This window comes from Pelmatolapia mariae, linkage group LG3_W (genome assembly GCF_036321145.2).
Source record: "Pelmatolapia mariae isolate MD_Pm_ZW linkage group LG3_W, Pm_UMD_F_2, whole genome shotgun sequence".
NCBI lineage: Eukaryota > Metazoa > Chordata > Actinopteri > Cichliformes > Cichlidae > Pelmatolapia > Pelmatolapia mariae.
In genome coordinates this window covers 27521702-27543877 of record NC_086229.1, presented here as the reverse complement: position 1 = coordinate 27543877, position 22176 = coordinate 27521702, and the positions used below count along the sequence as shown (strand labels likewise).

Below are 22176 nucleotides of genomic sequence, written 5' to 3'. Positions count from 1 at the left end.
ACAATGTTTAAAAGTATGATAGAGAAAAGAGTGTGTGGCAACACGGGAGCTAAATAAATTAAAAATACATTTGATAAACCTTGAGTTTTCCAGCTTCATAGTTGAGACCTTAGCAGGTTAATGCTGGTCACAGATCAAACTCACATATTAAAACTGATGAAAGTGGGAAAAACTCCTGAGTGTATTTGATGATGTTAATAAATGTGTTCATGTCAGTTCCTGATCTCAGTTTCATTCCTGTCTGGACTCTCAGTTCTACACACCATCATGTGAAAAATCCTCCAATGTGCTGAACAACAGGTCACCAAAGTCTCAAATTCTTAAACTGGGCTTTAACCAGAAGAACCTGTGTGCAGGAACAAGCTTCAACAGGAAAGTGAGGCGAGAGAAAGAGCAGGAATACAAGCTCAGTTTCCTCTCTGTGTCACATCCACAGTGTCTTTAAATCATGGAGTCACTGCAGAAAGAGTTCAGAGCTTCACTTTTTGTGCTCTTTAGATCTTTACCAATTCAAAAAAGGGCATCGTCACTGCTCAGTGAGCCAGGATGGAAGGAGGAAAGAAAGCAGCTGTTAGAGTCAAAAACTCAAATCAGCTGCTTTTGTAGTCTGAGAGGTAAACCACAAACACTTAGTGAGTTCAAATGAACAGTTACAGTCACATCAAGGATCCGAGAAACCCAATCTCGCCTATTGAGTCTGAAATCCACGACCTTCAATGTCTCTGATTCTCATGTCTTTGTGTATGATTATAACTGAAGGCACCTGAAGGATCCTCTTAGAGAGAAAAACATGTTTTTCATTGCAGCCACAGAAGCTGACGAACACTAACAATACCTTCATCATCCCAAAGAGAAACTGGTTTGCAGGCTAATCATGAGCAGACGGAAACTAGTGTAAGAACAGAGCGCCATCCAGAGTTAAACACAGTCATTTACACTGTGCAGGACTATTGATGGTGCTCCTGTGAGCAGCAGGAGTTAAAGTGTTCATGTTGAGCATGTTTCATAGAATAAAGGACTTTCTCTGTATCAATCAAAACAAAGATTAAGGGTCGAGGTGTTTACAGCACAGAGACAAAATACATGGGATGAACCGTGTGACGTTCACAGGCATCGAGGACCAGAGTCTGGGTTCATAGAATCTGTTTATAACTGGAGGCCCTAAAATAACAGACCACAGATCAGTGTGTTTTTAACTCGAACCTGGTTAATGAGAGATAGAAGACACATTATCTTCTCTAATGTCCATCACCAAGTTTAATTCATTTTGTAGCATCAATTATATATATTTTTTATTTCTAAAAAGCAAAGCAATCTAAATATAAATGATTAAACTAACAAGAAATTTAAAAAAGGCAATATTAGTGATAAGGAACAGGAGTGGAATGAACAGATTTAATCTCAGAAATTAATTTGTTCACTGCGTGTCGAGGCCTGGAGCCTGGGTTTCGCTCGGGCCCCTTCGGGGCTGTGGTGCCCTCGGCCTCTCGGCCTGGGGCTTGGTCACTCTGGCACAGCTGGCTGCCGGCGGAGCTCACGGGCACGTCACTGCAGGCCCCCCTGGCTTCTGCTCTGCAGCTGCTGAGTGACCCCTCATCTGGGGCTCTCCTCAGCTCTTTCCGGGATAGTGGCACGGTTGCCCCTCTGTTGGTCTTCTTTGGTCTCTTGTGCTCTAAGGGTCTCTGGATGTCTGGAGCCGGGATCTCCTCCATACCTGCTTCATGCCCTGGAGGACGGGGCTATGGCGCCCCACACTCTCTAGCAGATCATTGATCACTGAGCTGGTCATTCAAATGCTTGCTAAGATGACTGTTCTGTTTTTCCTTCCCAGACACTAGCAGCACATGGCACAGGACCCGGGCCACGGGGAGCGGCACAGACGCCAGGGCAGGAGTGCTACTGAATTTCTGTAATGAAATGTGAACTGATTTTTAAAAGGGTTATATGCTAAAAAAATTTTTTTTTAAAAAGGCGAGGATAAAATCTACTTCCTTTTCTGTGTTCCAGTCTCAGTAACTTTGACTCAGTCATATCTGCTTCAATATTTACACCTCTGATGAAATTTCACAAGTGTTAGCTTCATTTTGATACTAAGATTGTAAGCACAAAGTTTGTAATTGCAGAGAAATAATCAATTTGGGCACTGCATTTTCGAGCAGGAAGCTCAGAAACCCTTTTGGGGCTTAAGAGGAGGTAAGGTGGAGGTGCAAAGGAGGTAACATCTCACATCTTGGTTCACTCTGGCACAGCTGGCTGCCAGCAGAGCCGGTGGGCATGCCAGTGCAGCCCCTCTGGCTTCTGCTCCGTGGCTACTGGGTGACCCCTTATCTGGGGCTCTCCTCAGCTCTTCCCAGGAGGGTGGCACGGTTGCCCCTCTGGTGGTCCTCCTTGAGCTCTCACACTCTGGGGCCTCTGGATGTCTGCGGCCTAGATCTCCTCCATGTCTGCTTCATGCCTTGGAGTACAGGGCTATGGCCCTCCACACCCTCGAGCAGACCATTACATGGGGAAACCTTTTGAATACAAGCGCGCTGATCCACACAGGTGTGCACAGAGGTGTTCACTGTTCATAGTCATAAACTACACCTTTATTGGCTGCTATTGTGTCATGGTCCGACAGCCCTTGCCTGGCTGCCTGCCCGTGCGTTACTATGTGCATGTTGCGCCCTTCCTCTCTCTCCCCTTCTCTCTCTCGCTCTCTCTCTCGTAATGGGATTGTTTACCTCCGAGCGGTGACGAGCATTCCCGAGAGTGTTCCCGCGCAGAGACTGACCGCACCTGTTGTTGATCGGAGCCGACCAGCTGTAACTAATTATCCGCCATCTCCGGGCTGCCTTCTTAACAGGGCGATCGAGCTTCAGTCAGCACTGGATCATTGTGTGAAGCACGGTAGAGCAGCGCAGACGGTTTTTGTGGCAGTTAATGTTGAGCTGAAGATTATTTAGTTACTCTGCGTGTGTTTGTGTGTTTGCTACTAGGAGGGAAACGGAGAGAGAGATCACAGGAGCTGGACCGCCTTTTGGGATTACTGTTTGGAAGGAGTCACTACGTGTGTTTTCACTTCATGGCCACGAGCACTGCTAGAAGGAGGAGGAGACCACACCTGGGCACCCCACCACTATATATATATATATATATATATTGTGCTGTTGCACCTTTACCGCACTGTAAATAAATCCACTGTCCTCTCCCAAAGGAGTCCTGCATACGAGTCCTGTTTTCTACACCTACCCTGACACATTGTGTGCTGTCGGTCCTGCTTGCTACACAACAACATTCAACATTTCGTATTTACTGCTGTTTACACTTAGCTAGATTAACGTGATGGTGTTGTGTTTAGTATGTTGCTCTGTTTTGGGTTTTTTTTGGCTTGTTTTCTCTTCTTTTTCTCAGACAGACTGAACTGGACTTAATAACAGGAGTCCATATAAGTTTAGTAAATTATTCTGGTGAGTATCAACTGCGCTGGGTATGTAAATCGGGCATCCAACTGCGGTGCTGGGAAGACATAAATAACCCTAAAATACAAAGGTTTGGACATTCCTTTGCTCATTTCCCTACTGTTGTGGCCTCTGCAAGCATACAGGGCTATGAGAGGGTACAATATGACAACTGTGGAATTCTGTTGACAAGTCAATCATATTTGTTTGGCAAAGCTGAACCCAGGGCAAACTACAATAAATTTGCATTTTTAACTAACAGCTACAGGAAGCATAAAAGTCACTGTCAGGTTATCATTTGATGATTTTTCTTATAGAAGTAATACATCTATTACCAACCTGAGAATTTATCCGCTGGTCATTTGAAATGATGAATGAATTCTGGATACTTAATCTGTGCCCCACTCCAGCTCAAGATTAGAGTGAAAGGGTGGTGCATTGAGTGCATGGCGCAGTGCATGTACAGGTGAGAGGGATTATAATTTATGAGCCCCAAGGTGTCAACCTAGTGGAAAACATTGTGTTTCAAAATAAAGGTGCTACGACTGACAATCGAACACTGTGTGGGTCTTGATTCACAGTGGTTCCAAAACCTGGTTAGCATTTCAGTGTCATGAACCGAAGTTCAGTACACAAGCTGGACCCAGAAGCAGAGACAATACGCACAGGAGTACCAAAAAATAAACTTTATTTTAACTAAGGGTGTCCCGGAAGGGTCAAAGGAAAACACGACTGTGGGAGGGGTCAAGGCGAGGCGGTGGGAACCGGAGGGGGGGTGAGGGTCCGTGGGGGAGCTCCAGGAAAGTAGAGGTGATGGGTGCTGGTGGCGCTCCAACTCTAGACGGGCAGATGGACAGGCAGGAGAGAGCTCAAAAACACGCCGAGCTGTTACCGCTGAGAGGCGACTAACGGACTGGCGTGGAGCAGCTGGCTGGGCTGGATTAAATGGTCCGTCTGATAATCGCCTGGGATGAGATGCAGGTGTGGGTTTAACAGCCACACCCGTGGGCGTGGGCATCCCATCAGCTCCTCGGACACCGGGCCGCGGACCATGACATTCAAGCCCTTATGCTGCCCCACTTGGGCAGCCCACTGAGCTGGTCATTCAAATGCTTGCTAAGATGACTGTTATGTTTTTCCTTCCCAGACACTAGCAGCATCCGGCACAGGACCCGGGCCACGGGGAGCGGCACAGACGCCAGGGCAGGAGTGCTGGAAGTGCAGGCTGCAGAGAGGCATGTAAGACTACAACTTTCCTGGATAGTCTTTGTGGGGCCTAATAAATTTGGACAGATTTCTAGAATTGAGAGCTGCTCAGTCCATGTGTGATGAATGTTGTATCTCCTAACAAGACCAGGTTTTCTCCAGAAGGTTTTCCAATTATCTGTAAAGCCCATATTGGTTTTTGGACACCATTCAGCAATTTAAGGAGAATGTGAGGCTAAACATGTCACTTGGTCTATAGGGTCTTTGCTAGCTATGGGTTCTTCAAGGGTGCGAAGTCGAGTCTCCAATTTAGTGATCCTGACCTCAAGAGTTGCAAAAAGGTTAGTGAGTGAATCAACAGAGGGTGTGCTTCAGATGAAGCACGTGAAGATTACATTATGAAGGTATTACACTACAATAGGCACTGAGAGGCTAAGTGGAATGTGGCTGAAGCAAAACCATGAGAGTTGGAGAATTTTGAAGAACTCATGGAAAAAGACTTTCGGACTGCCTCGAAGAGTTTCTGGTAAGCCATCACGCGACTCAGGAGGAAAAGCAATGTTCTACCTGCACTGTGTATAGTTTATTTGGAGGGCTGCTGACTTCATTGGAAGGAATCCTTCACGGACCTCCTTAATCCCATTGACACATTTTACGTGGTCATGCAGGAGGAGGCGGTCCATGAGAGGGAGGTCTGGGCTTCTCTACTTTGGCTGCTTAGGTTTGCAACCCAACTCTGGACAAGGGAAAGAAAAGGGACGTATCAAATGGGCTTTTAATAAACATCATTTTCCCACAAATTCTCCTTATGATTTCTGAATAATTTCCCTAGGGATTAATAAAGTAATTTCATTCTGATTATTCTTTTTGGGGTTTTTTATGATTGTAAAGTTTAATTTCTTACTGTGCTGTACTTTTCCTTTCGCTCTCTACTGTGTTTATTTAAGATGTCTGTGCTTGTGTGGAATTTTATCAATGCATTCTGATGGGTGGAGAAAGGAACATGCATTCAGATCTAAAACTAGCACAAGAAAAGACAGGATCACATTGTGAAACCCACAGGTGTGGAGTGGAGCTTGTTGTTGGTGTGTGCGAAGAAACAGTAAGTTTGCTTTATTTCCTCCTTTAACATTTTGTCTTTAGGAACTTTACTGTTTGTTCAGCTCATGTTTGAGTTCTTCACACAACAAACTCTGTGTGTTTTGATTTCCGGTCTCTCCATTGAAGTCAATGTGTAATGTTTCCTGGCTAACATCCGCTGAGTGCAGCTTAGTTCCAGCACAAACAGCACAAATCTGCCGCTCCATAGTTCACGGTAACGGACTCACAGCTGGACCAATGAGGCCGAGTGTGTCCACCATTCTTAACTATGTTCGTGTTTGTGTGCTGTTGAATGAAAGATTTAAGTTGTTCAAAGAAATGAGAATTAATATGTGTGTAAGAATGTTGGATTTTTTGTGTGTGTTTGATAGGTTGGTTTAGCTATAAACCTTGGTGTGTAACTGTATAGTGTGAAGAATTTATTGACAGTGGAGGTCTGCCTATCGTATAATGAGAAAGGAAAATGCCTCAGCAAGATAAACAGAAAGGCACAGTTACTAGCCTGGATGGATGGCAGCCCCCAGGGTGAACAATAGGAAGAACCTTCTCTTCTCTTCCTTTTCCTCTTCCTAGACTAGTGGAAAACTGCTGAGGAAGGGTTAAAAAGGGCAGACGTGTTTATGAGTGTGTGTCCTCAGAACTGCTTTTAGGTTGCATGGTCTCCCTCTGCGCAGAGGTTTTAAAGGATTTTAAAGGTATCAGTGTTTATTTTTCTAGCTGAGTAACAAAGGACCGGAGAGATTGCTGAGAACGATCTCAACAGTACTTACAGTTTGTACTTTACTCAGAATCCACAGACTCCATGGACGTGATGACATCAAAAGCTTGAGAGGTTTTATTCATTCCCCTTCATTCCCCCATTACTGACACTAAGATCAATATTTAAAGTGGACACATACCGAGTCTGTCCAAGAAGACAGAGGTGTTCTTCTCTGGGTTTTTCAGTGGATATTGGGATGTTGATATATAAGTGACACAGTTTTGATACAATGCAACTGTTCATATATATTTTAAGAATAAATAAAATACTTATCATCTTGTTAATTTGTGTCAGCTGTGTTCCCCATGTGTTCTCACTTCCTTCGTCTGGTTATTATGTCAGCGCCTCCCTAGGTTCTGGGTTGCGATCTCCGTCTGTCTGCCTAGATTTGTTCGTATTTCCAGTTTATTTAATGTTTGTTTAATTTTCGCCTGCCTGACGAGTCTGCAGCACACAGTTGGGTTTAAAATAAAATTGTATGCAGTTACATTATTACATAGTTAGTGAACACTCTCTCGATTATTTCAGTAATACGATCGGAAATATTTTAATGTTATTACTGAGCAATAATAAATAATAGGGGCGATCGTGGCTCAAGAGTTGGCAGTTAGTCTTGTAATTGGAAGGTTGGCGGTTCGAGCCCCGACTCGGACAGTCTCGGTCGTTGTGTCCTTGGGCAAGACACTTCACCTACCGCCTACTGGTGTTGGCCAGTGGGGCCAATGGCACAATATGGCAACCTCGCTTCTGTCAGTCTGTCCCAGGGTACTGTATATTCAAAAAGAAATATCACAGATCGTTTAATATAAAAACACCCAATGCAAAATGAAAATTAAAACTAAATACACGAAACAGGATGTCACATCATGTCACACATCTGCAGACAGATGTCATAAAGAGATTAGATTCTAGAAGAATAAACAACACTAGAAGCTGACTGATGCACATCTGTAGCTACATGAAATATCAGCCTTGAGGCTGCAGCAACACTGTTGGTATCCACCTGTCACCTTTAATGGCTTTTTAGCTCTGTTTATTTATTACTGTTTATTTTGCATTTCTACAGTATCATATATGCTGATTTGTTCAGATTTTAAATTTGATTGGCTCATCTTGATTTTTTTTTTATTGATTTTTTTTATTTTAAGTTATTACAGTTGGAATAGACAGAAAAAAACAAGCACTAAGGAAAACAGCAGAGAAACCACAGGTGTTACTGAAGCGATCTGCTTTCGTAAACTATAAAACCAGAAGATTCTTGGATATAAAACTTCTAAACTTCTAAGTCTGCATTTGCGTTTTCTACTTTTATCCATCAAAAAGCAAAGCTTCAATTAGCTCATTTGCTCTTCATGAACTCACTTTTTCCAAACTCCAATAAAACATCATCAAACTCACCAAAATTTATTCTTCTATTGTATCCTTCAGAATGACCCAAACGTATTAGGTACCTTTAAAGAACCACCAATGATAACCTACAGGAGAGGAAGGATATTAAAGACAGACTTGTTAGAGCTTGCCAGGACCCCATTACTCCAGATAAAACCCTGATAACCCATAACCTACATGGTAATTTCAAGTGTGGGGAATGCATTAATTGTCAATACACCAAAAATGTTAAATCATTCAAAGACCCTATATGTGACAAAACCATTGCCATAAAGGGCTTTATCACATGCAGAACTAAAAATGTAATCTACATGATACAGTGCCCATGCAATAAAATATATATAGGAGAAATATCCCACCCACTTAAAGATCGAATTAATGAACACAAGATTTTGATCAAGAGGAATTATTTAACCAGCCCTGTTGCAAGCACTTCAATGTTAAACATCCAAATTCACCATTATTCTTCCTAGGCATTGAAGCCATTAAACTAAACCAAATAGGTGGCAATATAAACTTTATCTGGAAAAAAAGAGAAGCATTTTGGATATTCCGTTTTAAGAGTCTGCACCCCAGAGGTATGAATGAGGATTTTTCTATCAATGAGCTTTTATGAATTGCAGCTTTTTAGGCGTAGCGTTCTAGACATCTCATCTTTAGTCTACACTTCAAGTCTAAATTTTAGAGACATAAATTAGGATTTTTTAACAAACATGTTCCCATGTGTTGATGTAATCTTGTTTTCCAATTCAAAGGTGCTTTTACCATTAAAGACTGCCCCTTGTTTTGTTTTTGTTTTTTTTGACCTGTGTGTATATTTATAGGATCCTTCTTATGCTATTCATGCATGTATTATTTTCAGACATATGGAGGTTATGTCACCCCCCTCTTCTCCTCATCATCGATGTTCTAGTCCAGTATTTACTTGGGTGTGACTTGGGCGAACCAATTAACCAATACCTACTTATTATATGTCAGCTGACCTATCTGTGAAGTTTTGACTGGTTAATTTGAATTTTTTTATGTTTCCTGTCTTGTATTTAAGCATTTTTTTTTTACAATGTTTTACTATGACCTTGATGAAGGCCACAAGCCGAAAAGCGTTGGTCAATTATTACAGTTGTTCTTCTTACCTAAGTGTTGCTGGAGTTCCTGCTTTTTTAGGCCTTTATAAGTTCCACCATAAAAACTCATAGCCACCTAAAATGCTAAATAATCAGTCACTACTCCTCTTCCAGTCACAGAGAGATGGGTGACACTGGTTACATATAACCAGGTTATACCAGGTTACTCTCTGTAGCTCAGTCTCTCTTTAAATAATAATAATAATAATAATAATAATAATAATAATAATAATAATAATAATAACTATAATAATAATAATAATAATAATAATTGTTATAGACAGTGTTGTTGTTAATGTTTGTTTGGGGGCGTTGCACCCCGGAACCTTCAGAGGTTTTTCAGGGTCCTCCCTGCCAGAATGTTATGTGTGGGACAGTTTCCTGTATGTGTAGCGACTAGCTGTGGTTGTTTAAAAAAGTGGTCAGTAAACGTCCTGAAATTGGCACTTGAGTTTCCGAGCATTTTTATCCTGACGTTATAACAATAACAACAACAACAACAACAATAATAATAATAATAATAATAATAATAATAATAATAATAATAATAATAATAATAATAATAATACATTTTCTTTATAGGCGCCTTTCAGACCCTCAAGGTCACCTTACAGTAACACATAAACAATACCATAAAAAAAATAAAAAAATGTATATATAGCAAACATGGTGAGATCAAATTTAGACATAAACATTCATAAAAGTATAAAAGTAAATATAAAAACTGAGCAGGTAAAAATGGCCTAAGACAGATCAAGTGGATGCAATTCTAAATAGATCAGTTTTGAGTAGTGATTTAAAAGTGGTGAGACAGTGTGTGGTCTGTAGAGCAAGTGGAAGTGCATCCAAAGTCTCGGAGCAGAACAACTAAAGGCTCTGAGTCCCATGGAAGTCAGGCAAGCAGAAGGGAAGCTGAAGAAGAGCGGAGTGTACGAAGGGGTGAGTATATATGGAGAAAATCGGATAGATATGGAGGAGCAAGGTTATGAAGGTTATGCGCTTTGAAAAGTGAGAAGCAGGATCTTGAAATTAACACGGAGGTGAATTGAGAGCCAATGGAGCTGTTTAAGAACAGGTGTTATATGTTTAGTGGATCTAGTTCTGGAAATAATACGAGCAGCTGTATTTTGAACTAATTGCAGTTTATGGAAGGATTACTAGGTAAACCATAGAGAAGAGAATTACAGTAATCCAGAATAGTTGTGACAAGAGCATTAACAAGTATGGCGGTACTGTGTGGTGTGAGTGAGGGATGAAGATGATTAATATTACAGAGATGAAAGTAGGAAGACCGAGTGATATTATTTACATGTGCTGTGAGGAGTGCTATCGAGGATGAGACCAAAAATACAACACATGAGAGTTTGGTACATGTTTGTTGTTGCTGTGTTGGTGCATTCCTAGTTAGTTCTATGTCCTCCCAGATAAAAATAGAAGTATAACACTTTAACACTATATATTCTCTGCCCGGGATTCCCCCCCATGACTGAACAGTGAATGTGAAAGTAAACTGGTGTTTGTGCTTCAGTCTCTGGGAGTGTTTGCAGTGTGCTGCTTTATGTGTCTGCAGTCTGACTGAGGATTAGATTTAACGGGATTTTGACTGCAGGATGAAGATTCTGCTGCTCCTCCAAATGCGCCGTTGATTTCCCCAACTATCAAGCGTGGTCCGGTGCACGCTTCGTTGTCCCATATATCCCACAATTCATAGCGTGGCGGTGGGGTGGAATATTTTGCCGCAAAATACGGCAGACGGCAGAAGCAGAGCGGCCGAAGAGTAAACTTTCAAAAGTAAGTACTGAATATTATGTCACTTATTTATGTGCGAATGTTTAATAATGAAGAACGTTAAAACATTACTGTCCATCTCTTTCAGTTAGTATTTGATAGGAACTTTAATGAAACTCTTTAATTTAACGAGTTTGCTTCTGTCTCCTTTTTCTGACCCGGACACTTTTTGGTACTTCCTCTTTGTCGCCTGGACCCTTTTAGGGGAACGTAACAGATGTCAAAAAACAAGAGAAATCCTAAGATTGTGTTTGACAAAATCAGTTCTATTGTGTCCCCAGATGTGGTATCTAGTAATGTGCATGCCTAAAGCAGACAGTAACAAACTCAGTTTTGTGTTGATAAGATCAAAGAGATCAGTGGTTGAATGCACTTCTCCTATTTCTACGGCATTTGGATTCTGTGGTGATCTTCAAAAAGAAGATAAAGGCATTTTTTTTGTCACGGCCGAGAGGGCCAGGCTGTGGGTGTGGACTTAAATGCAGACACAAAGGGAGGCAAAACGGGCCTGAACTCAGTGCTTTATTTACAGTGCCTAGTTAATTTACAAAGCAGGAAACTATGAATGCTATGACCGGAGAATGCTATGAACGGGAAACTATGAGGTCGAACTATGAACATGAAACTGAGTGCTATGACTAGGTGCTAGATTTCATGGATGGATCCTGGAAATGGAAAAAGGGGCAGCCGCTTGGATGGAGGTACGCAGTCACTATAATGAGAGGAGACAAGTAGTCAGTGGCAGTCTAGTGAATCACAGCTGAAGGATTAGACTATGGTGGTTAGGGCTTACGTGTTGCAGGTTAAAGTGTCATGCAAGGAGCGGGTGTCCAAGGGGTTCCGGGTGAGGAGTGTCCAGAATATACTTGGAGCGAGGGACTTGGCAGGGAGGCAGGCAGGTGTAGTCCAATGATGGAAAGGAAGCAACCAAATGACAGAACCAGCGTCCAGGCGCAGATGTAAGTAGCTTAGCTTGGGAAGTGTGACTGCCATGTGGGTCCTATGACAAAGAAAACACAGTGAGGAGAAAAGCAGTAGTTAAGGGCTCTCACAAGGGCTTGGCGGCCTAGCACTAACGTCGGTTAGCAGAAGATCTGGCAGAGGTCTGATGTGAATGGTGGTCTTATATGCTGATGACTTGATTGGAACCAGGTGTGGAGGCTGATTGGAGTCTCTGCCTGAAGGTGGAGCCCAGTGGAGTGGAAAAACCCCGCACTCACCCAGACCATGACATTTATTTCATAAAGCTTTCAATTAGCTGAGGGGTTTTATGATGCATTTATGATTGTATTGTGCTTTTTGTTACCTCTCTTGTGAGGAACTTTGTGACATCTGTCTGTGAGATGTGCTACATAAATAAACTGTTACTGTTACCTTATATTTCCTTTCAGGATGGAGCCTGCTGGAGTCCAATGGTTGAGACAAGGTCGGAGGATGTGTAAGTGTGTTTTTAATGTGATTCATGAAAACAAAGCAGCACACATTCAACCATCTTCATCATGTCAGGAGTCATCATCAAAGTGTCAATCAATGAACAGATGATGGATCAATAACTGCAGCTGGATTGTGTTTGTTCTCTCCATCAGATTCCTGTCAACTCACAATCGACACAAACACAGTGAACACAAACCTCAAACTGTCTGACAACAACAGAACTGTGACACATGTGAATGAGGTTCAGTCATATCGTGATCACCCAGACAGATTTGATGCTCAACCTCAGCTGCTGTGTAGAACTGGTCTGACTGGTCGCTGTTACTGGGAGGTCGAGTGGAGAGAAAAGGCTGAGATATCAGTGAGTTACAGAAGAATCAGAAGGAAAGGAAACAGTGATGAGTGTATGTTTGGACAGAATGATCAGTCCTGGAGTCTATTTTGCTGTTATGATGGACCTCGTCATGTCTGGCACAATAACAGACATACAGTCATGACCACCTCCTCCTCTGTCTCTAACAGAGTAGCAGTGTATGTGGACTGTCCTGCTGGGACTCTGTCCTTCTACAGAGTCTCCTCTGACACTCTGATCCACCTCCACACCTTCAACACCCTACTCAGAAACACATTTTCAGATTCATGGATTCAATCAGTTGATGTTTGAAACTGTTTTAAATGATTACTTGTAAACTTTTTCCTCTTTAGTGCTTTAAAGATGGAAGCTCCCTGTTACATCCCCCAGGAGGATGTTTCTTCTCCCTACTAACTCTTTGTTTTGTCTAGGCTCCACCTCCTCTGTCCTGATTGGATGCTGCTCACAGTCCAGCTAATTGTCAATCAGCAGAGCACTACTTAAGGCCTGTGGAGCTGTGTTTCTGGGCCTTCTGGCCATTTTGGTTGCCATACCTGTGCAGACGTGCATGCCTTTGTGACTTGTATGTGCATTTTTGTTTTTGTGTTCAGACTGCCTGTAGGGGAGAGCTGCCTTTTGATTTGACACCCTGTTTTCACTGTTTATGTGTTGTTAGGTAGGTTATGGTTATAGGTTGTATATTTTCTTTTCTTTGGAATTAAGCAAGTTTCTTTTATTTTCATATCAGTGATGTTTTGTTTGTTATGTTGGCCTTTGCTCTCCCTGAAGTTAACTCTTAGTCTGCACCAGAACTTCAACTCTGGCACGAAATAAACCTTTTACAATTACCATTTTGGCTCCTCCTTCACTATCTACCTTTATGTTCGTCCTTTCAAACCCCCTAGACTAGCCAGGGGATGTAACACTCCCATTATTCACATATTGTTTTTCTGTCTTTTTCCACTCAAAGCTTCACAGTGAATATTAGTATGTTGTGTTTCTCTAAAGCTCAAGAAAATAACTTATATAGAATAATACATATAATGATTGATTTGTATAGTCATGATGAAATTTATTATTTAGTAATACTAAGTTACTTTCACTCATAGAGGTCAGAAGACCACTATGAGTGAAAAACCAATGGAAAAGTTGACCCTCCCCGGGGTAGTGTTACCGGGGGCCCCTTCCTGGAGTCACGCCCAGAGAGGGTGCCTGTGGTCAAGTGTCTGGTGGGCGGGCCTTTATCCAAGCCCATAAAAGGGATATGTGCTCATCCTTCCGCAGGCCCACCTGAGTTATGCTGCAGTTAGGCTGCTGGGGTGTAGGCTCCTATTATGTGCTGGGTGATTCCTCTAGTCTTTACCTTACAATATAAGGTATAAATATGAAGCTGTTGTTGTGATTTGGTGCTGTATGAATAAAACTGATCTTTGATCTAAAACGTTCAGTTTCACAATCATCTTATTTAAGACAAAATGAGTCTGAGGGTCTCAGACCAGACTGGTCTTCAGGGATAGTAAAGCCAACTAATAGCTATGAGCTCATTGAACATTTGCCCACTACCAATACCTCAGAGCAGTTTCTGTCTTTCCTTGCATGAGCAATAAATAAAAACCTTGAAATGGGCATAAAAATCATGATCTGAACAAGACCCAATCTACGCCGTTGAGCACGTCCTGTAGCGTAGCTTCTGATTGGGCAGAGCAGCGATTACCTCCCTCATGGTTACTTCATCCCTCTATATGTTATGAACTCGAACACTTCCTCACATTGTGCTGAACACAGTCCAAAATATTGAGTAACCTACGTCAGTGTCTACTGTTTACTATCATAGCCAAGTGGCTAACAACGTAAACCGAAGTTTTCACTATCCCTAATTAATGTTATCTTGTTGAATCTGTGTTGTGGTCAGTGCTATCCTATATGCTGTTGCATGCTGGGGCAGCAGGTTGAGGGTCACAGATGCCAACAGACTAAATAAACTGATCCACAAGGCGGGGATGGAGCTGGACGCCATCAGGGTGGTGTCTGAGAGGTAGATGTTGTCCAAGATAAGGACAATACTAGTTAATACTTCCCACCGAGTGGGTGGGAAGTGACGTACTGGCTAGTCATAGGAGGACGTTCAGTGAGAGACTGAGATTATTTAACAGCACCACTGAATGACACAGGAAATCATTCCTGCCTGTGGCCATCTCTCTGTACAACTGCTCCATCTAACACACTGTAAACACTGCAATAGTTATACCCTTTTTACACACGCTCTTTTCTACTCTGTAATATTCTTGTATATTTACTTGATATTTATTTCTAATCACCACTGTTGTCCTTGATGTTTATAACTGAATGATCATATTAGTGCTATCTCTTCAAGGTCTAAAGTCTGTAACATAATGTATTGTTTCGAGTTTAGTTTGTTACTGTTACTACTGATCAGGTTTAAAAGTGTGCAACCTTGTTACTGATGTTTAGATGCAATCTGCTTTTGTTAACTATAAAACCAGAAGATTCTGGGATGTAAAACATAGCAATAAGTAAGTAGACAACTAAAAAGGTGCATAGTCTGAGTGGAGTGGTCAGCAAGGTGTATGGACAAGGCTGCACCATCTTAACTTTTTCCACTCGCCGCTAGCTTCAATGTAACACAAATGCAAGTTCAAATCACAGAGGAAAACAAATCTGTGTTTGGTTATTTACATGAACTGAAAACACACTTCTAAGTCTGTGTTTGTGTTTTCTACTTTTATCCATCAAAAAGCAAAGCTTCAATTAGCTCGTTTGCTCTTCATAAACTCACTTTTTCCAAACTCCAATAAAACATCAAACTCACTAAAACTCACTCAGTTTGCTTTCTGAAAACTTCAACAGTCACCAGTTTTTCTTTAAGTAAAAAGAGCTTCATATTTCCCAACACACTGACATCCCTGATTCTTCTCCCTGGTGTCGCAATCTGTTTTTTCACAAAGCTAACTCGCTCTTACTGGAAGAAGCGGGAAAGGTTTGGTTAAAGGAGCATTCCCACAAACACTTCTATTGTGTATTGTATTATTTCCTGTTGTGTTATTGTAAAAGATGTAGCCATGGTTACATATCAACTTCAGAAGCTCAACACACCGTGTTTCTGAACTTGGTGTCCCAGATGATCATCTCTGTGTGATCCTCTGTCTGTAATGTTTGAGCTGCTTTTACTTCATATTTTTCACATTCACTTTTTCACTACTGCTCTCACTTGAACCCACAGGTGGCGTCACATTTTCTCCTGAGAGTCTTTTTGATGGTAAAATTCCCTCATTATGTCATTTTATCTCCATTTGAATTCAGATTTTCAAGGAAAATGATAACAGCGTTATCATTTGAAAATTAGTGATGTACAAACAGAGTGAGCATTTCTGAGGCCAGTGAGAGAAAAGAGGAGCACAAACACTGACCGTGAGTTACCAACACACACCTTTAGAAGTGTTTTGTCTTCACAGAGAAAAACACACCTCCTGCTGCTAATGTTTCAAAATAAAAGCCTCAAATAGAAACAGAAAACCTGTAAAACATTTGATTAAATTGGGGGAAATATATGAATGTATCTGTATAACTTGCATAAGGAGTATTTAGTACACAATGAGACAAAGCACCCCCATAACACTGAAAACACACAGTTATAGCTGAAGTTATGTCGCTGAGCATCTAATCCTGCTTCTGGACTGTTCCAGAGAAACTATCAGGATCACTGCCCTCTCGTGGTCACTGTCAGTAGCTACAATAATTCAAATTCAGTAGTTCAAATATCAAAACTGGACATTTCTCTCATTTCTCAAAAGTCATTTTTTAATTTTGTTGTCAGTGACAGATTTCAAATATTTGGCTTCAGGCCAACAAAAGGCTGCATTCTCATTGGCTGACCTGCCCAGGAAGGTTTACTTTAACCCAGACCCTAACAGATCCATGTTTGGATATTAACATAATTTCACTCATTTCATTCACAAAACAACATCTTCAATAGCAGTCTGAATGAAGCACAGGTGTTGATGCTGCTCACTGATTGGATGATTGGTTTCAGCTCTGCTCTCAGTCTTTACTGCACAGGTGAAGGTATAAAGTGTGACTGGATCTATAGACTGGAACCAGAGAAACATGCTGAACATTTGAAGCTTTGCAGCAGAAATGTTCATGTTACAAATACAGCAGAGCTGATCTCGGATCAGTGTGTTCACACCTGCAGCTACAACAAGGTTTCACATTGTCACACATCTGAACTTTACTTTACTAGTCTGTCAAACGGCATAGTTTTAAACCAACATATCAAAACACACACAGAGTTGAGTCCCTCTCACCTGTCCTGCTTCAGGTGGAGTCCTGACTCCCCGGATTGTCTTTACTATTTGTTTCTGCTCTGCAATGTTTGGACCAAATCTTCAGCTCATATTTCAGGACAAATCTACATGCAGACAGTTTAATTTGATTTAATATGAGAACTTAGTATGCTAGACCCTTAAACCTTAAAACTTTAAATGTGCTGCAATATGCCCAGGCTCCTAGGATAAACAAATTCTTATAAAGTATTTTAATTCTCTACCAGAGAATTCAAAGCACTTTATAAAATATTTATAATTCATTTTTTCTACTTTGTTATTCTAATTCTCTAACTTTTACACACATTCATACTCTGATGGATGCATCAAAGAGCAACTTGGGGTTTCTTGTAATAGATGACCTTCTCTACCTACTGAACCAGCCCACCGAGTACTTCTTCACTCACTGTTTTAAACTCTACATTTATTTATACACCACTCTGCATTTAATAATTAGTTATTATTAATCTCTGGCTCTCTTCCACACCATGTCTTTGTCCTGTCTCCCTCCCCTCACTCTCAACTGGTCATGGCAGATAGCTGCCCCTCCTGAGCATGGCTCTGCTGGTGGTTTCTTCCTGTTAAAAATACTTTTTCCTTTTCACTGTCCCCAAGTATTAGCTGAGAGGGGTGGGTCATATGATTGCTGGACTTTCTCTGTATTATTTTTTTTATGATTGATTTATTTTTAGATTAATTTATTGTTAATGTTCACTATATTAAGCATCTTGAGCTGACTGTTATATTTAGTTTTTTAAGTAAATCAAATTGAATTGAACTGAATAGTTTGACTTTGATGCTTTATTAACACCTCCTGTTGTTTCCTACTTTGCTGTTCCAGACAGAGAGCTGACTTTTGAAACTTTATTGTAAATGAAGCTTTTGGACATTTATTCTCTGATATTTGCTCTTCAGCTCGAGTCTCCATCAGTGGGAACATTTCCTGATTCAACTTTTCTTCTGTTCAAATCAAACTCCATGAGAATCAAAGTGTGAATCAGAGTCCTGATGATCAGATTCTATAGAAACATGGAGACTGTAGAGGATTTACACTCAATATGTTCATTTGGTCCCTTCAAGAAAAATCAATCAGTTCATCCAATAAAATCAGTCGTTGATCGACTCAGTTTGATTGACAGGACAGATGATCAGAGGTGCAGAGTTTTTACCACCATCATTAAAACATGGACTGAAGTATGGGTGGAGTTTGTGAGTGAAGGAGCAGCCAGTAAAGGAGTAGATCAGAGCTGCAGCACCTACATCATAAAAGGAGACCAGACCCTCCTCATAATCCACAAACACCCCCACCTTCTCAGGACCAGGATGAAGACAGAGGGGGACTGAAGGACCAGCAAGAGCTTTGTACTTATTTTGATTTCTCAGCCACACAATCCAGAAACCATACTGAGGTCTGACTGTAATTTTTCCCTTCCTGTTGATCGACTCTGTGGCCACTCCTAAATCCCAGTCAGTCTTTCCTTTAACCTGAACCTCAAAGTAAAATCTGCCTGAAGAGAAACTCTGCTCTCCTAAAACCATAACACACAGAGAAAATCTCTCTGGGTTGTCTGGAAGATTCTTCCTCACATCACCACAGTACACTTGTTTTCCATCATCAGACAGGATGAGTTGAGGATGAGCTGTATCAGGATCCAGAGTCACATCCACCTCATGCTGCTGCACCCTCTGCAGCTCAGCTTCAAACAGCTTCTTCTTCATGGGTTTCCAGACTGTCTCCTCCAGCTGAGCCACAGCTCTCCCCACAGTCCCCTCATATGATGGTGGATGAACTCTGACCTCTGTCCAGTCCTTGCTGTGTAGAGCAGCTTTCAGGGAGGAGAAGCTTTGGAGGAGGTGGAGGTGGTCTTCAGAGCGTGAGAGCTGCTCCACCTCAGAGCTTCTCTCCATCAGCTCAGAGATTTCCTGTTGCAGATCTTTGATGAGACCTTCAGCCTGTTTCTCTGTAGTTTCCTGTTTGTCTTCGATCTCCTTCATGAGCTCCTTCAGGCGTCTCTCAACAGACTCCATCAGAGCAGTGAAGACCTGAACACCTTCTGCTTTCTGTCTGTCTGCAGCATCTTTACTCATCTTCACCGACTCTGTGATCTCCTGAATCTTCAGTCGTCTCTTCTGGATCATCTGCTGAATCTCAGCCTCTGTCTTCTCCAGCTCTGCCTTCTTTCCTTCATATTCTTCTCTCAGAGGAACAAACTCGTGGTTCTTGTGGTCTAAAACAGAGCAGAGCATGCAGACACATGTCTGGTCGGTCTTACAGAACAGCTCCAGAAGTTTATCGTGCTTCGTGCACATCCTGCCTTCCAGGTTCTCCACAGCATCAATCAGCTGATGTCTTTTCAGACGTTTCACTGTCAGATGAGGCTCCAGGTGAGGCTGACAGTAGGAGGTCTGACACACCAGGCAGGACTTCAGGGCCTTCAGTCTGGTTCCAGTGCAGACGTCACAGGGAACTTCTCCTGGTTTGGCAGCTTGTTGCTCTGAGCTGCTGCTGCTGGCTTTCTGCTGAGCTTCACGTCTGAACTGAGCAACCATCTCAGAGATGAAGGTGTTGACCCTCAGCTGAGGTCTAGTGTAGAAAGTCTCTTTACACATGGGACACTGACAGCTCTGATTGATGTCCCAGTGCTGACTGATGCAGGTTTTGCAGAAGTTGTGTCCACATGGTGTAGTGACTGGATCAGTGAACACATCCAGACAGATGGAGCACAGAAACTGATCTTCAGATCGCAGATTGCTGGCAGCAGACATGTCTGCACTCTGAGGGAGAAAGAAAAGAAACATTTGATTCAAATTTTACTTTAAATTTCATTTTTAAAAAGAGAGAAACAAGCGTCAGTAGTCTGAGCAGCTTGGAAAGAAAAGCGTCTGGACTTCTTTGAGTTTCTTGAAGACGTTTCATCAGAGAAGCTTCTTCAGTTCTCAGAGTAACTGGTGGAGACCCAGCAACACACTCAGACACAAACTGGTTCATCCCAAACACAAACTTAACATCGTAGTGTCTGCTGTACAGTGCAGCGTCCAGATGAACAGAATAACTTTGGGCATGAAGATAAATACAGTCGTTAAAAAGATGTGAAATTGTTTCTCTGACTGTTTTACAGAAGCTCCAAGATTCATCCAGATCATTTTATACTTGAATAAATCACTTTGTTGGATATTTTCCATCAATTACTGTGAAGTAAACTTCGACCTTGTTGGTGACTAAATCCTTCTTATTGTAAGTCCAGATCAACGAGCCATTAATATTAAACAGTGACTGTTCCAATAGAAGTGACAGTGAGGAGGACAATGAATCATAAACCTCAGAAATGTGTTATTAACTGTTTGATCCAGTATATTAATGGCATTTATGAGAACATGTTTATTTAGTGGTGTCTGTATATTTGGTCCATTTGTGCGTCATTAAAAACTGTCCTGTTTTCTCTCACAGATACTGGAACATCACAGCTCCTCACAAACTCAGGATATGGAAGAAGATGAACTTTTCCAGTCACTCGCTGGGATACATCATTCATTATATTCTGGATCCTCAGAAAACATTGATTTATTTTTGTATTTCATATATTTGTTTGTCCAGATCAAAGATTTATGTTAGTAGAGAAGAAGCCACCATGATAAAGCCTGTGTGTGAAAATGAGATCAGTGAATTTTGTTGATCAAAATCACATTTAAGGAGGAATTCTGTCCTCCAGTTTGTTTCAATAAGCTTTGGGATTAAACACCATCATCTATGTTTGTGTCTGATGACATGTTTGATCCAGTTCAGCTTGAACATCACAGCTGATGTGTGAACTGTGACATATTTAAAGCCTCGATTATCAGGATGATTCAAACACATCTGTTTAAATAATGAGATTTATGTTTCCACACAAAGTTATAAAGTGCAGCATCGACTGTTTTCTGAATGATTCAGGAACATCTGTGACTCTTACAGGATACACTAAGTCAGATAATCTCTCTTTGTAAAATGTGTGAATGACTTTTTGAAGTACTGACCAAAATCTGCTGGTTTACAGTATCAAAGGCTTTATATCAATAAAGAATAAACAGGTGTTTTCATATCTGTAATCCTCATGATCAATCAGATCCAGAATCAATCTAATAGGAACAGGAAGTGATGAATAACCAGGAAGTGTGGAGTCAGTCTGAAGTCCAGAGCACAGACTGAGTCCACAGTCCTGAGCAGAGCCACAGTGAGACTGAAGCAGCAGCTCGATGTTCCTACAGTGGATCTGTGGTTACATGAGCAGATTTCTATGGATCCAGTGTGACTGTGATGAGTCAGCATGAAGTGAACAGAGTGAAGATTTGTGTAGAAACAGGAAGTGTGATCAGCTGCACTCACCACTGTTGCTGAGAGAAACCTGATGGACTCCAGTGAATCTTCTTTTAGAGACAAACAGGACTCGACTGCAGCTCTGCTGCTGCTCTCTCACACTTTCACTTCTGCAAAATGACGTTGAACTTCTCGTCTTTGCTCCGCCTCTTCCTGCCTCTCCCTTTATCAGCCGGTCTGTACTCAGTGACTGTGTGCAGCGGGTGGGAGGAGTGAGGAGTGGTGTGTGGGTAAAGTTCACACAGTAATGACGGCCTCAGGTGATCAGGAGAAACTCACCTGGATTTCCTTTTTCCACAGCAGACTGAGAGCTTCAGGTGGAGGCTGAAGGAGGTCTCAGACACAGGTGGTAAAAGTACACACAGTGTGTACTGAAGTAGAAGTACTACTGTTAAAAATACTCCAAGTACTAATTCAACTTCTTTAAACACCAACATCACAAACAACAAGTACTAAACACCGATTAATTTCTCCATACACAGTAAATCTAGACCTTGATAAGTTCCACCATGAAACCTCGTAAACCTAAAATGCTAAATAACCCGTCTCTAAAAACCAAAAAGAAATGCCTCACACAAATCAAACCCACTCACACCAGAGTGAGATCATCTTCCCCTGGAATTCTCAGAGCTGGCTACTCCTTACCCACCCACCACTTCTTTGTCACTCCTCTTCCAGTCCCATAAAGAAGGTCGCTGACTGCCAGGTGACACTGGTTACATATTATTATGAAAGTCTGATCTCTCTGTAGCTCACTCTCTCTTTAAAAACAAGACAGAATAGTTTGGTGTATGTGTTTGTTGTTGCTGTGTTGGTGCATTCCTAGTAGGGCTGCACGATTTTGCATAAAATGAGAATCACGATCTTTTTGCTTAGAATTGAGAT

The 22176-nt window shown here is 41.6% G+C and overlaps 3 protein-coding genes across 3 annotated transcripts in view; 1 reads left to right on the top strand and 2 right to left on the bottom strand.

Annotated features, from left to right (window-relative positions):
* LOC134624309 (nucleotide-binding oligomerization domain-containing protein 2-like) overlaps positions 1-22176 on the bottom strand; it is a 1192597-nt gene that overhangs the window by 1029716 nt on the left and 140705 nt on the right. The gene's annotated exons all lie outside the window — the stretch shown is intronic.
* The window catches only part of LOC135932497 (uncharacterized), a 125412-nt gene that overhangs the window by 6685 nt on the left and 96551 nt on the right, over positions 1-22176 (top strand). The window lies entirely within an intron of this gene.
* Positions 18045-21398, bottom strand: LOC134646818 (E3 ubiquitin-protein ligase TRIM21-like). Its single transcript, XM_063500786.1, has 2 exons — positions 21301-21398; positions 18045-19712 (listed from the first exon to the last, which is right to left on the bottom strand). The coding sequence occupies exon 2, from the start codon at positions 19701-19703 to the stop codon at positions 18045-18047; it is 1659 nt and encodes a 552-aa protein (XP_063356856.1). The 5' UTR covers positions 19704-19712; positions 21301-21398.